The 14988-nt window shown below is 38.0% G+C and overlaps 1 protein-coding gene and 1 long non-coding RNA gene across 4 annotated transcripts; one reads left to right on the forward strand and one right to left on the reverse strand.

The window, feature by feature from the left end:
* The first annotated feature begins 1665 nt into the window (after positions 1–1665).
* Positions 1666–7111, forward strand: LOC104418158. The gene is made up of 2 exons (XM_010029409.3): positions 1666–2302; positions 6648–7111. Exons 1-2 carry the CDS (start codon positions 1784–1786, stop codon positions 6936–6938), a joined length of 810 nt encoding a protein of 269 aa, XP_010027711.2. The 5' UTR covers positions 1666–1783; the 3' UTR covers positions 6939–7111.
* Positions 7112–7489: 378 nt separating this feature from the next.
* Positions 7490–12555, reverse strand: LOC104418159. Of its 3 annotated transcripts, none has more exons than XR_005546668.1 (6): positions 11557–12555; positions 9640–10316; positions 9242–9398; positions 8994–9145; positions 8706–8893; positions 7490–7974 (listed from the first exon to the last, which is right to left on the reverse strand). It is a non-coding gene; the product is annotated as an uncharacterized LOC104418159 (long non-coding RNA). The 3 variants fall into 3 exon arrangements; XR_005546667.1 differs by having other exon boundaries at positions 7490–8893; positions 9640–10086; positions 10193–10316; positions 11557–12553; XR_720604.3 differs by having other exon boundaries at positions 7490–8893; positions 11557–12554.
* Between the last annotated feature and the right edge of the window lie 2433 nt (positions 12556–14988).

Consider the following 14988-nt stretch of genomic DNA (forward strand, 5'->3'; position numbering starts at 1 on the left):
TGAGGCAACCTTGGGCCTAAAAGGTTGTGGGCCAAAGCTGGTGAATGGAAAACCGTTATGATTTCGGTTGGATTGATGGAATTATAGGGAAACTTTGTTGAAAACTACACATCTTTTTTTTATTAGGAGTGTGCATCGATCCGGGTCCAACCCTGGAATCAGATTGGACTGAGTAGAGGCTGGTTCTAGGTGTCTCCCGAGGAATTGGCAAGGTTCCCAATTCTTGGGGATGGATCGTACTAAATTGGTAGAGTCGCCTCAGAGCATGTTACTCTTTTTTTGTCTTTTATTTAGTAATGGTAAATGGTACAAATTATTTGTGGGAGTAATCTCTTCTTTTCCTAATGATTAGTAATTATATGCCACTATCTAGTAACTTTCAAAATATATTTAATAACTTTTCGGAAAGATAAAAAAGAACATTTTTAAAACAACAACATTATTGGTTCCAAGATCAGCCAATCCGATTTGGTCTCATCTCAGGGGAAATATGATCGGTTCCCAATTCCAAGATTGAGAGCCAATTCTATCTAGTTCGATGAGTTCTAGGATAGGGATTGACCCATTTTAAAACCTATCACCCCTAATGTGTATGTCCTATAATCATACTCAAAAGGCATGCGGGCTTCTCTATCTTGTTTGTCTTTCCACGTATATTTATCATAATCCTAAATTCTAAATTAGATCCGAGAAAGACCCGTGTTTTATACAAGTAATAAGTTACTTACTAAAATTTTAAAACAAAATTAATATAAACGGTGATAAATGAGAGATAGGTAGAATTTTGGGTTTAGTACTAGCAGCCCATGTTCATATGGTAATGATAGAATCGGCGTTTTCGAATCGGATGGAGTGCACCTGAATTAAGAGATAAGAATAACTTTTGTCATTATCCAATTGAAGTTATATGTGATTAGCATAAAACCACTGTACCGAATGTTTGTCATGATGGGAATTTCAAATGTCTATGATGTGACCAACAGAATGACGATGGCATCATTATCTTACAGATTAAAGAAAAACAATAGAATGAGGACATGGCTGTGTTCTATCTCATTAATGAGGTCGATAGAAGAGGGGGTAGAAGGAATGTTTGGACTTACATTCGAGTTAAGCACCTAGTCACTCAACTAATCACGTATTTCGAGGTCGGTGCTATGTTGATTACAAACAAGATTACTGTTTCCTCTCCTGGCGGTTGTTTACTTGTAATTTATGTCTTTATATTGTGTTTTAATCATCTCAATGAATGATCAATGTATGCTGTTCGTTAAGAAATTTGTGACTGAATTTATTGAAAGTCAACATAGTTGGGGCAATTGTTGAGACCTAGTATGAGAAGAGAGGATCTTAGTCCCATTTGCTTAACCAAGTTTGTTGATTTGGTCCACCCAAATAAATGGTAGTCAAGGTAAACAATTCATCATGGACCCCATATAATTTTCGAAAGGGTTTTCACGAGATTGATTAACGATGAGAAAAATAAGTTTAGGTGGTCTTAGCCTAATCGATGATATGTGTACTTTGAGTTACTTAATTAGATTGCGATTAATGTCAACCATTTAATAGTGAATGTATAAACTTCTTTTTAAGCTGTAAATGAACCATACAAAATTACAACTTTAATACACGGGAGTTAGCATCACCACCACCTGTGGACATAAATGAACCCTGCACTTGCAATGTTCCCCATGAAAGGCCCACTTTCTCCCTTACAAAATCTCTCTCTACCTCCCCAAGCATTAGGAAGAGCAAAAATCATCAATTGATAGACAGGAAGAATATGGGAGGGTGTGCAACAAAGCTGAAGGTTTTAAAGACCAGAGCTGTTGGTAAGCCGGCCGACGAACCTCTTCCAGAGGCGAAGAAAGAGGTAATGGTAGTAATGGAAGCTGGAGATTACAGTGAGAGAGTGAAGGAGATCGTCGGTGATGATAGCATCAACGACAAGGGCGATGAGCCTGCAACTCATAAACGTCGTTCCCTTAGTCTCTTGCTTGAAGAGGTAAAAGAGGCGAAGACAGAGGTGGTGGAAGCTGGAGATTATAGTGGGAGAGTGAAGGAGATTGTCGGCGATGATGATGACAACGACAAGGTCGATAAGCAAGGCACTCATACACGTCGTTCTCTCAGTCTCTTATTCGAAGAGGTAAAAGAGGCGAAGAAAGAGGTGATGATTATGATGGAGGCTGGAGATTACCGTGAAAAAGTGAAGGAGATCACTGGTGATGAGGACGTCACCGACAAGACCGATGAGCATGGCATTCATAAACGTCGTTCCCTCAGTCTCTTGTTCGAAGAGGTAAAAGCTAAGACCTTTGGTAAAAAATAGTGGATAAAGATAAATCTATGTGTTTTTCAATTTGCCTGGACTCATCACTCGTGAGAATTGTGAGTCTCAATATCGTTACCAGAAAAAAAAGAAAAAAAAAAGGAGAAGAAAAATATCTGATTTTTCACCTACTATTATGGCTACTCCATTTCCTTTAACTTTTGATAATGTAACTTTAGACCATGTGTACTTACCATAAAATATAAAGAAAACTTCCAACTTCTAAACACTCGGTATTAGACAACAAATGACAAGTTATATGGTTGAAAACTGAAAAATTCCTTATTTAATTGCTTAATAAATATCCTCGGTCTGCTTAAATTTCTCTCGGCATGTGTGATTATGGAACGTATGCTGTTCTTGAAATTGAATGTTAGGGTTGAGTTTTTCGCATCTTTGACTTGAACAAATAGTTTAATTCCCTTGACTGATCTGCAATTACTTACATAAACTATTCCAGCTGGAAGAAGCTTGTCAAAAGTTCAAAATACCACCGTAGTCACTTCCACATAGTGACTCATGACCGCATCTCTGGCAGCCACCCATTTCCGCGAAGTAACAGCCCAATTTATTTTTGTCAACAGAAACAAACAACTATTCACTTTCTTTTCATACATAACCTTTGCACTAAAGTCACGCGACTATAGTCACGTGCGTAGCACATGCGCCGCCTCTAATGTTATTATTATTATTATTTTTTTTGAGCAAAGCCTCTAATGTTATTTGAATGAACACTAACACAACAGATAAGTGGGTATCATGATAGAGTTACTTAGTGGATCAAGAATTCAGTACATATGCACAATTTTTACTTGATAGTCCAGGAACACAGGTCTTGAGATCCATTTTCAATGTAAAGTGTTATTCTTTTTATTAGTATATCCAAAGATCCAATTATTGGCATTATATGATGCGATTGTTACAGTAACGAGTAACAATCAAATTTAACTCCTCAATGATGTCGGGATTAGTGCTATGTATGTAACATCAATGTGGACATACATATCCACTTCTAGCTTTGTATTACGTTTCAATCATTGACCATATTCTACACTTGAGCTTTGGTCCCATTCATTTTGGCGTGTGGTGGTCATGTCAAGATGTTTCTGACATAAGTTTTCGGTGGAATCTCATCAATGGGAGGAATCTTGGGCACTCTTCATTCCATGACAAACTAATGGGTCAACATCTTTGGGCCCCTACCATCTATTCTGGCCTTCGTTGCTTTCTTGTTTGTCCTTCAGTGCTTCTATGAACTTCTCGTAGATCCTCTTTTCATTTTTCATGTAACTTAGTAGCTTTCATGAAAACTAGAGAAAGAGGGAAAGAATGAAAATTTGAAGAGAAACCTTTCAAACATCTTTCCCACTCTTTCTCACAAAAATTTCAAAGTCTTCTCATAATTTTCATCTAAATTTTCATTCCTTTCCTGAGCTTGTCAAAGATGGCAGGTCGAACCAGGTTCACCACTTTACGGACTGTGTTAGACACGACCTACCCTTGGCCTACTGATTCAGTAGATGTCACACTCCAGACTTGAGTCAACACGGCTCACTAATAAAATGGGCCATGCTTAATGCGACTCATATCAAGTTGAGTCTACTTGAGCTTGCCCCATTTGCCATCTCTTTTTTTCATTCTCTAATCTCCCAAATTGAGTATTATAAAAATGCTACATTTAAAATCTTGTATTTTTTGTAATTGCTACTTTTAAAATTTTGTATTTTTCATAAGGTAATTTTTATTTAATTCCAAACACATAAAATCTTTCGACACCCAAATATTGTATTTAGAATCATATGTCCTTTCACTTATAAAGTGAAAAGTCATAAAGAGAAGAAATAAGAGGTTTGTAGGGCCTATCCTTTTAGACTTTTCGAAAGTCAAAAACAATAGTTTCTTCCCAAGCCAAAATTTAATAACATTATTCAGATTTTTAAAAAAGGAAAATTCTAAATAAGGGTTTAAAGTAAATTTTATTTCAAGTAAGGATCTAAAATCGCAATGTCAATTTCAAATAAAGATATGACCTTATCAGTTGATCATGGACATTTCTGTCATTTACATATTTTTTGAATTTAATAGCAAATATTTAAAGTTAGTCCAAATAATCAAACAAATCTAAGTGAAGGTAGAAGAGATAAGTAAAAAATGGCGGAAATTCGGGTTAAAGCCAAAAAGTCTTATTAAATCCACGATCAGTGTTTAAAATTTAAACAATCATACCATATATAATATTAGGCATATATCAATATACTGTTAATTTTTCCCAAATAAAAGAAAGATTTCCTTTAAAAGATGAGATGGAAATAAACTTTTACCCCTTAAGCAATCATGTCTATTGCACATGCTAACGAAAAATATTACGAAGATTTGATGGCTATGAAAAATGAAAATTCAGGGTAATGTTTAACGTTTGAAAGGGGCAAATGTATACTTCCTCAAAGATTTGTGCTTGAGTAGAATGAAAATTTAAGAAAGTAAAACCAAAAATAATTTTATTAAGTGGAGTCATTTTAAATATTATGTTATCTCTCTATAATAGACGAGAAAGTATTTTAGGTGATGGATACATTATGTGATAGTAATGGTATGGCGTAACTAAACTAGCTCAGAGTGCTATAAACCAGTGTACTTGGCACCATGTATCTATGTGTCTTACTATTGACTAGTCATTTACACCACGTGATAGGGTATCCTTTGCATATAGGCTGCATTTGGTTGGGCTTTTGGGAAAATGTAGAAAACTTTAGGTTAAAGAGTTTTTTCCAAATGTAAATAGTATTTTGTCAAATATAATTTAAAAGTGTTTTGGAAAATAACTTTCGTCTAAATGCTGTTTGTAACAAACTACACTTGAAAATGATTTTTGATAATTTTTTTCTAAAAATAAATCTCAAACCCTTTGTTGGACACCGACAAAGGGCTCAAACCACCGGCGTCCATTGTGGCTTCATCTTCTACATTAACTTCTTTCTCACTGACCCAAATTCCCCTCTTTCTATGAAGTCACTGCCTTTTTTTAATGTCAATGGTCGTAAAGTTTCGCCATCTGCTCATCAATTGAAAATTCAACACTCAATGAGATGAAACTTGTTCGATATGATAGTTATCTCAAAAGATTCAATTAAGTCAAAAGTTCACCTAATTTGGTAACTAAGGAAGAGGTTATTTAGTTCGTTCTATTGAAATGTAACCGTTCCTAATGACAATGATTGCAATTTCATGTTTGGAAATAAATGAATATCATTTAGTGTCCATGTTCAATTATCATCAAATAACTTTTGGATAAGTATAGTCGAAATCCTAAAATTTGTCAAGAAAATACAATTAGATTTTATAACTTTCAGTTTGCGCAATTGACTTCCAAAACTTGTCCAGTTTGTGTGATTAAATACCTCCAATAGGTTAGTTCTATAAATGCCGACATGGCTTCTTTTAATAGTTTCTCTTCCTTACGAGGCTGTTATATTAATCAAGAGGGCAAAACAACGCCTCCTTCTAATAAGAATTAGATAAAAAAGGGTTGAAAAATAGAAAAGAAGAAGAAAGAACAGAAAAAATACACTTTTTCAAAGGGGCTCAGGGGCCACCCCTTACTTAGCTTGTGAGGGTTGCTGCCTTCTCTCCTCACCCAAGGACAAGTGAGGGCCAACGACCCTCACCCAGCCTCAAGCAAGGGTTGGCCAACCCTCTTGTGATGCTGGCGACTGGTGGGGCCACCACTGTGTGACATAATGGCTACGTAGCCCTAGTCGACCCTTGGCGAAGAAGGGGGCGGTTGTCGCCCCCCAACCCAACCCCAATTTGTACTTTTTTGTTTTAATTTAATTTTTGGACCTTTTTAATTTTAATCTTTTTTTATTTTCTTTTTATTCTTTATCCTTTTTCCTTTAAAATTTATCCTCTTTATTTTTTAATTTTAATTTTAATTTTTCAAGTTTGTCTCTAATGTGGTTCGTAGTTGGCATCGCACTGGGTCCACATCTATTGCCTCTAACTAATTAGAGCAAAGTGTATAGAAAGACTTGATTGTACCAATTTTTGGAATTTTTAAGAGTTGATTGCACATTTTGAAAGTGTCAAGTTTTGTGACAAGTTTATAATTAAAATTGCTTTTATCCAGATAAATTTTTATTTCCATGTCAATTAAGATTGCCAACACTAAATTTAGTACTTGAATTTTCAGTTCTCATAAGTCAATTTAAGAAACAAGCCTCCCACATCTTCAGCAACGTATAATATATTTGCTTGGAAAGCCAGATGATTTGTTTGCTATGCCCAAAAATCAAAATCATATGTGGTGCAATATCAGGAGAGCAAGGAATCGGCTATAAAGGACAACGCGTCGACTGAGCTGGCGAAACAAGCGAAACAATCATTTAAAGGAGATACTCCAAACAACAATTTAGCAAATGAATCCAAACAAAGTGGAAAATCAGAAGTTATAGTTGAAGAGCAACTTGCTTTTGCTGCTGGAGTTGCTGCTCAAGAAGAGTCTGAAGAAACACAGAAGATAGATTTGGCGACGCCGAAACTTGTCAGAAAGACGACGCAGATGGAGAAAATTGAGGAAAAAGCCGATGAGAACGTGGAAATAATGTGAGTAAGGCAGTTACATAGCTTATGGTTTGAGCTTATGAGGAGTAGTTTTTACATGGCAACACATGCAATGATCTCGGCATCCTTTCCCGTTTGTGATCAGAACTTATAATTTTGGCTTACTTTGATTATTCTTATTTGAGTTGAGCATGTTAATGATATTACTGTTTTTGCTTACCTTTTGCTTGGATGTCATTAGAGTGAATTTTTGAGAGAAAGTAGCATTATGCGTTAAGTAAAATTGACTGATTTTTCCGCTTCGATCCCTCAAAACACTATAAGAGAGATTTTGCAATGTGCATTCTAACACAGAATCAATCACGATGGAAACAGTTTTGCTGCTAACAATCAGTTTCTTGCGAAGGAATTTGGTTTTTGGCACACTAATGGCTGGCTCAACGACAAAATTGATATGCCTCTGTAATTGTCGACAAAATTGCATTTGTTCAAAAGTTCTCTCTCGTTGTTTTTCTTGTACTGTAATCGACAATAGAAATACTGTCAAGACCCTTCGATCTGAGGATCATTCCTTCCATCACTTGGTACATTTGGACAGACAAAAGCAGCAATGCCCACGCGCTTCAATACACTATATAATTCAAATATACAACAATCAAGGACAAAGCCAGAGAGGGGAGGGCACCCTTTCCTCACAACTCTGAATTTCAAGTATATATTTCTATTGCAATTGATTAGACTACCTTAACTGCAATCTCTGCCTAATTGGGAACCTTTTTCCTCAGAGAGAGGGAGAGATTCAGACAACTATGTCTGCTGATATATGAGAAACCTTCTCTTGTTTGACTTGTGAGAAGTCTTGGTCAACCTCCGGTGGCTCGCAACTTCCCTGATCCAGCCTTTGTTCCCTGCTTTTCTCCGACAAAGCACTATACGGCTCTCCAACTAGCAAAATGCCACCAAGAAGACTGAAAAAAAGGCCTAATATTTGGGACATTAATCACAATCATGAATGGATTCCACAAAAAGCCCACCAGGTGGGATATAGTTGCTTGGCAAGCCAGATTACGTGTCTGCAATGTCTAAAAATCATAATTATGTGCTGTTCAAAATCAGGAGGGCAAGAAATCGGCTATAATAGACAAGGCATCTGACTAAAGCTGGCGAAACAAGTGAAACATGAAGGAGATATTCCAAACAACAATTTAGCGGGTGAACCAAAACAAAGCGGAAAATCAAAAGTCATAGTTGAGCAGCATCTTGCTTCTGCTGCTGGAGATGCTGCTCAAGAAGAGTCTGATAAAACACAGAAAATAGATGTGGCGACAACAAAAAACTCGTCCAAAAGTCAAAGAAGATGGGCGGAAATCAAGGAAAAAGCCAGTGAGATCGAGGAAATAATGTAGGGCAGTTACATAGTTACGGTTTGAGTTTATAAGGAGTAGTTTTCGACGACAACACATGCTCTGATTCTTCACATCGATTGCAGTTTGTGATAAGAACTTATAATTTTGGTTTACTTTAAATATTTCCCTTTTCAGTTCTTGCTTACCTTTTGCTTGGATTTCATTTTTAGAATATTTAAATAATAAATCACGCTTTAATCTTATAGCTTAAAATTTTAGAATAGTTGGTTGTAGTTCCACCAATTCTCAAGTCATTGAAGTGAAAGTTTTCAAGGGTTGTAGCATTACTTTTTTCACTAAAAATTGACTGATTTTTCCACTTCGATCCCTTGGAACACCATAATAACAGAAATTTTACAAAACTGTGAATCTCAACTATATATTTTTATTGCAATAAATCAGGCTACCTTAACTATAATCTCTGCCTAATTAGGAACCTTTTCTGTCCCAAAATGGGATATTCAGACAAGTATGTCTGGTGATTTCTGGGTGAACCTCAGGAGGCTTGCAACTTCCTCTGTCCAGCATTTGCTCCCTGGGTTTCCCCCACAAAACACTGTACAGCCCTCCAACTAGCAAAACCCCACCAAGAATACTGAAAGAAAGCCCACGTTTTTGGGACATTAATCACAATCATTAATGAATAAAAATAAGAAAATAAGTTGAATTGGTGAATTAAATGTTATTGTTAGTACCTTTCAAAAGTGAGGGTCTCAAGTAGAACGAATGCAGAAAAGAGAATCGTGATCATGGGAGCCAGCGGTGTGGACATGGCTAGGAAAACTGGCCCCCTAATCTCAATGACCCAGGACTGTAGATAGTATGATAGCCTAGTTACCACTATTCCCTATTTTGTCATATCAAAAAGTAAACAATTCATTAGGAGAAATAATCTATTGGGGGTATGTATGAAGCAACTGAGAGAAAATATTAGGGAGCTCACACAATAAGCCACGGCGAGGAGGCCGGCGTTCTAACCCAGTTTCCACTGAGGATCTCTCACCAAAAGGAATGGCAATGACAAAGGATCGGATTGAGCTCATGAAACATTGTAGCATTGTGAGCATTAGCTTTGAGGGGTAACTCTTTATTATTCGTTCCTAAAGAAAGCAATGTGAGTCATCAATCCAAAAGTCATCCTTTATGCAATTGCAAGATCCATAAATAGGTTCTATTTTATCAACATAGAGTCATTAGGACCAAATATGTTTGTAAATGGATCTTCGGCAAGAAGTGCCATCATATTTCTTGAATTCTAGCATTTTAAACTTCTTTGGCACCTTAACTTTGGCATAAATGGATAGGTCCACTGGGCATTAGTTTTGCAAACCTTGCATTTACCTCATTTTTCCCTTGAGCTTTGCAAAGCGCTTATCATGCTCGATTTTTGGCACATTAGCAGACTTGGCTTTCTTGTCAGTGGCTTGAGGAGGGTCTTGAAACAATGCTTGCATGTTGTCATTGATGGCTTTTTTGCTCTTATCGCTTGTGTGTCTTGGCAACGCAACCTCAGTTTGGGGTCGAGTGGATGCAGGAATGGGCTTCATCGAAGGGATTCAATCTGGGATGACATATGTTGGAGTGCAGTAAAGAATTGCTTCACTGATCCTCAATATAGCAACATGACCTCACATCCCAGTTTGCTCAGCCATCTTTGCTCTAGATTGTGTCACGCCCCGATCCTTGAGTGCGCGCCCATCCCTTGGTGGTCGATACAAATGCGATGTTCCCAGAATGCGTCGCTGACCTAGTTCGTTTAAGCATATGCGGAAGCGAAACAATAAACCCCTGATAGCAAACATCATGGGATAGAAAAGTAAGGTAACATTTCACAAAAGCCAATTTTATATAAACAACGAGGTTTAGGTATAAAAGAGTATGGGCAAAAGTTTACAAAATATCGGCTCTAAAAAAGAAGCTGTCCTACGACAAACTAGTCGGACACACACGCCGATCCTTCAAACTCCACCTCCACAGACTCCGGGCTTCGGGTCCTCCACCAACCCCTATTTAAGGACCTGAAAAGTTAAGTCCACAACAGGTGAGACATTGTCTCAACAAGTTCACCCTCTAAACCTCTATTAGGAAAGAAATACACTTAAGGGTGGCCTAGCCACACAATACAGAGAACTTATCTCACCTCAGTTCCCTCCTATACGTCAACACAGTTCATATACACAATACAGATAATCACAGCACACAACAATTGAAACGCCTCATTAACTCAATCAATTATTGGGATCTCAATTATAAGGCCAAACCGTTATGATACGTCCCATACCGTGCCACCCAGATTTGTCTCATAATCAGGTGCATCTAACTTAAACAATCATGCATTTCAATTGTTAATTTCGCCTCTCGAGGGTACGACCTACTCCCAAGTTTGGTGGTCTACTGGCATAGCCATGCATCGTCTCACTACCATTGAGCACGACTTCGTCTCTCAAAGACGGCTTCCCCAAAGGAGTATAGGTTCAGAATCTACTACGACTTGAAACCCATTAAATGGGTAACCCATATAGGGTAACGTCCGGTGTAAATGCTTGTGATGGTTTTTCTTAACTAATACACAACCATTCAATCTCCGCCCAGGACATGTATTGCACTTAAATGCCTCAATTAAAATAGTGATCTTGGCTTATTTTCTTCATATTAAAATATTCGGAAAATAGTCGTATGTGGGTACATGGTCATGTCGATCCTTAAAAATTGATATACTCCCATTTAAAATCCCACTATTTTATATAGTATATAAAATCATTTTCGGTGTTAAAATCTAACACTTGGAATTTTCTGAATAATTATTGAAATTTCCTAAATTTTGGAATAAATGACAAAAAGTTCAATTGGCACTCAATTTGCACAAATTAATATCCAATTGCATAAACTGAACACATCATTGCAATCGATACGAAATTCCGATCATCGGCTATCTTGGTCTAATTTCCGAAAAATAACAAATAATTAAATAATTACGAAAATTAATTAAATAATTAAATTTAAATACCAAAAATACTAACTTTGGTAGGAAAAGCCTAATTAAATACCGAATTGGGCCTGGAAAATTACCAAACCAATCTAGATAAATAGTACATCCTATCTAGTCCTTAATTAATCTAATCTAACCACCTAACATGCATAATTGAATAATTAAATCACTAATCTAGTCTAACTAACCACCTAATCCATAATTAACTTAAACTAAACACTCTTTAAGCATAATTAATCTCCTAAGCAAGGTTTAGTGAGTAAACTCACCGGTTTAGCGTGAAAACCGGTTCACTGCGATGACGGCGCAATGGCGGTTGAAACTCGAGCCTACGATGATGCCAATGGGAGCTTGGATCGGGCCGAAAAAGCCTTGCAAGCCCACAACGAATTGCTCGGCTCAGTTATGGACTTGGGGCTGAGATGAGCGGGTTGCTGGGCTCGGCTTGACTAGGCTGTAGTTGCTGAAGATGGGCTGGGCCGTTGATGGCGTAAGGAGCAATGGCGAAGGAGCAACTTCAGGCGGGGCTTCGCTACTTGGGCAAATGATGAAATGGGGCTGGCGGGTCAACTACTCGGCTGAAGCAAATCGGTGAGCTGGTTGGTGTCTTCGTGGTAGCAGCAGGGAGATGGAGCGGTGATGCGGTTCTCGAGACTGCTGATCGAATGGGAAATAGGAAGGGGCTCCTTTCGTCAACGTGAAGGGGGAGCTTCGTTGGTTTGTTGACTCGGTGGGAGGCAGCAAGTGCTGCTGCTGGGCTGAGATCCATGAAGCGAAGATGGGGGAAAGTGGGTGGAGCTAGCGTTGCAGCGAGAGAGAGAAAAAGGAGTCGGTTGTTGGTGGGGTCGACTTCAACGCCTGGGATCGTGGGGCTAGTTTCGGGAGTGTGGCAGCTTGAGATAGAGAAGTGGGATGATGAATGCTGCTTGGTGAGTGGAGATCGTGGGCTACCTCCGTCAACGACAGGGCTTCACTGCTGGGAGGGTTGACTGGCGGAGACAAAAGATGGTGGAGGACGTGTGGCGACAAGAGTTGGTGGTAGAGGATCGGTGGGACTGCAGGGCTCAAAGGGAGGAGCTGCATCGAGAGAAAGTGAAAGGAGGTTAAGCTGTAGTGAAATGGGCAGAAGCTTTGAGGGAGAGAGGTTCGGTTGCCTGGCAGAGAAGAAATGGCGAAAAATTAGAGACGTGCGGGAACGGGAAATGGGAGGAAGAAACAGCTGTGTTGTTCGGATAAGGCAGGTGACGCAAGAGGGGAGGGAACAAGGAAAAATCAAAGTAAAACATTTGGCCAATTGGAGGATGAGGGTATAAGAGAGTGTCAGCTAGTAGGGGGCCTTCACGCGTGAGCTACGAGAGAAAAGAGAGGGAGAGACGTGCGAAGGAGGGGAAGCAGCTGGCGTTCGAGAGAAGCTGCAAATGGGGGGTTTGAAGTCCAACAAAATATTTTGAATGCGTGTTTAATCATCCTTATCTTCAGCTCACCTTCAGCCAATAATATCAATTGGTCATCCAAGATCAATTTCAACACCAACTTGCCTCAATTGAAGTCAAAATGACGACCAAAATATGATAGCCCCTCTAGCCTATGAATTTCATCCAATGGGACTTCAATTTTTCACCAATTATCTCCAATTTGATGACTAAATTTGCTGCGGAGGAAGCCTGCATAATTTTCACAATTTCCCATCACTAAGTAGCTCACTTTGGAAGCTAAAAATCCCCTTAATTTAGCCCCTCCGATTTTTTCGAATCGTCCGAATTGATTTTTCGTAAAAATCCTGAGCTCACCGAAAATTCTTCGAAGGATGAGTCGACATTCCTAAAATAAATCGTGATATGACGGAACTTTCATTTTCTGAAATTTGGTTCAAATTCGCGGTTAATTTCAATCTGACGCGATTTTAGCGTGACCTAACCTATTGGGTATCTTTTAGGAATTTTTAGTGCAATTGACCCATGGTCGATTATTTTTGAGGTACATCTTTGACACATTGACGACTCTCGGTTGTTGTGAATATATCAATGTTTCAAATACGGACACAAAGTACCAAAACGCCAAAAAATTAGTCTAGTGTCGATCGACAAGAATTTTGCAATTAGGTGGAATTATCCACACTTAATCACATGGTTCGGTCAAATCGACTTATATCCGGTCTCTAATCAATTTTTAACTGTGCCGTAGTAACCCTTGCAGATTAGCACGGTCGAACAGTCGATTCCTAGTCGAATTCTCAAGTTTATTGCGTTTATATCTCTTAACGGCTTCACCTGATAGGCTAGTTATCTTGTGAGTGGCCAACTCAGAATAAGGCCATATGCGCGTTGATGAAAAGCCCAACTTATTCAATCGAAGACAGAACCTGAAATCCAAGATGTCACAGATCGCGTACGGGTGGATCATCTTTGATGATCCATAATCACCTAAATTAAAGAGAAATGAACTGAATAAGTACATGGTCAAGACAAGATTGGCCTATGACATCAGTCTAGTCCATCTTTTTTTTTTCATTTAATTTATGAAAATATTTGTACATGTACGGAACTTTCTAAAAATGAACTAGGACAAGAAAGGTATATAATATCCTAAACATGGACTAAAAACTAAAGGCAACAAATTTTCTAAACACTTAGAATGGAAAACAAACTCTCTAATTTTTTTTTTCTCTTTCAGAAGATTCATTCAATGACAATTTTTTCATTTCATTTCCAGTTGGCAAAGGAATTAATCAATTATCGACCTCAGTTGTCATTGAGTGACCAACAATACAACGAATTAAATAAATTGCATAGTGAGAGCTTAGAAGACTTACTTTACCAATGAAATGATTGCAATCATATAGACATGCGCATGCTACGCGTGACTTGATTTTTGCTTTAGACGACTTAATAAATTGGAGTATAAAACCGACGATGTATGTTATAATTACTTAAATTGGAAAATAAATAAGTCATATGATCAACATCATAAATATGTAACACTATTATATTTGTTCGAATTGAGATCGATCCTTAATTTTGAATGTTTCTTTCAATCTTTTTAGTGGAACCAATATTGCGGATCAATTCTGTTCCCGAAGCATTCAAATCTCCACTAACTAAATATGAGTGCTTTTTACAGAGTGAAAAACCGTACGAGAAAATTTCATATTGTCAGTGCTAGCTAAATCGTGGAAAGCACAACTTTTTTTTGATCCCTCCTTATTTTTGATATGGCTAGTATAAGTACCTAGAGGGGGGTGAATAGGTATAAAGTGTAATTTCTTATGATAATCGCACAATACTAGACAGTTGATAGAAATGAGACAATTTTTCTCGTCAATAAACAAACAACGATCAAAATAAGACTGAGAATAGGGAAGAGAAAATTGAACACAAGTTTTATAGTGGTTCGGCTTATTTCAAGCCTACGTCCACTCTTCTGCACTGATAGCCCACTGGCTGGATTCCACTATGAACAAAGAGATATTACAAGATCGTTCTTCCTTGATTTCTCGGTGTAGAAGATCTACCACACTCCCTTAAGGTATCACTAAGTATAGACTCTCTTTGCGTGTACAGTTTCGCTCAATATGAATCGACTAATAATCAAGGAGCTTCGGACTGGAATTTCTCTATCGAGCACGCACTAGAACAACGGAACGTCTTCCTTTTATACTCCTTTATGCCATCATACCCGTTGGCACTTACCAAATGAATTCT

Source organism: Eucalyptus grandis, chromosome 9, assembly GCF_016545825.1.
Source record: "Eucalyptus grandis isolate ANBG69807.140 chromosome 9, ASM1654582v1, whole genome shotgun sequence".
NCBI lineage: Eukaryota > Viridiplantae > Streptophyta > Magnoliopsida > Myrtales > Myrtaceae > Eucalyptus > Eucalyptus grandis.

What these genes read in the sequence shown, in the direction of transcription:
- LOC104418158 (XM_010029409.3), top strand. Translation starts at nt 1,784, where the DNA reads ATGGGAGGGTGTGCAACAAAGCTGAAGGTTTTAAAGACCAGAGCTGTT. An exon ending in TCAGTCTCTTGTTCGAAGAG is followed by an intron (nt 2,303 to 6,647) that starts GTAAAAGCTAAG and finishes GTGCAATATCAG; the next exon opens with GAGAGCAAGGAATCGGCTAT.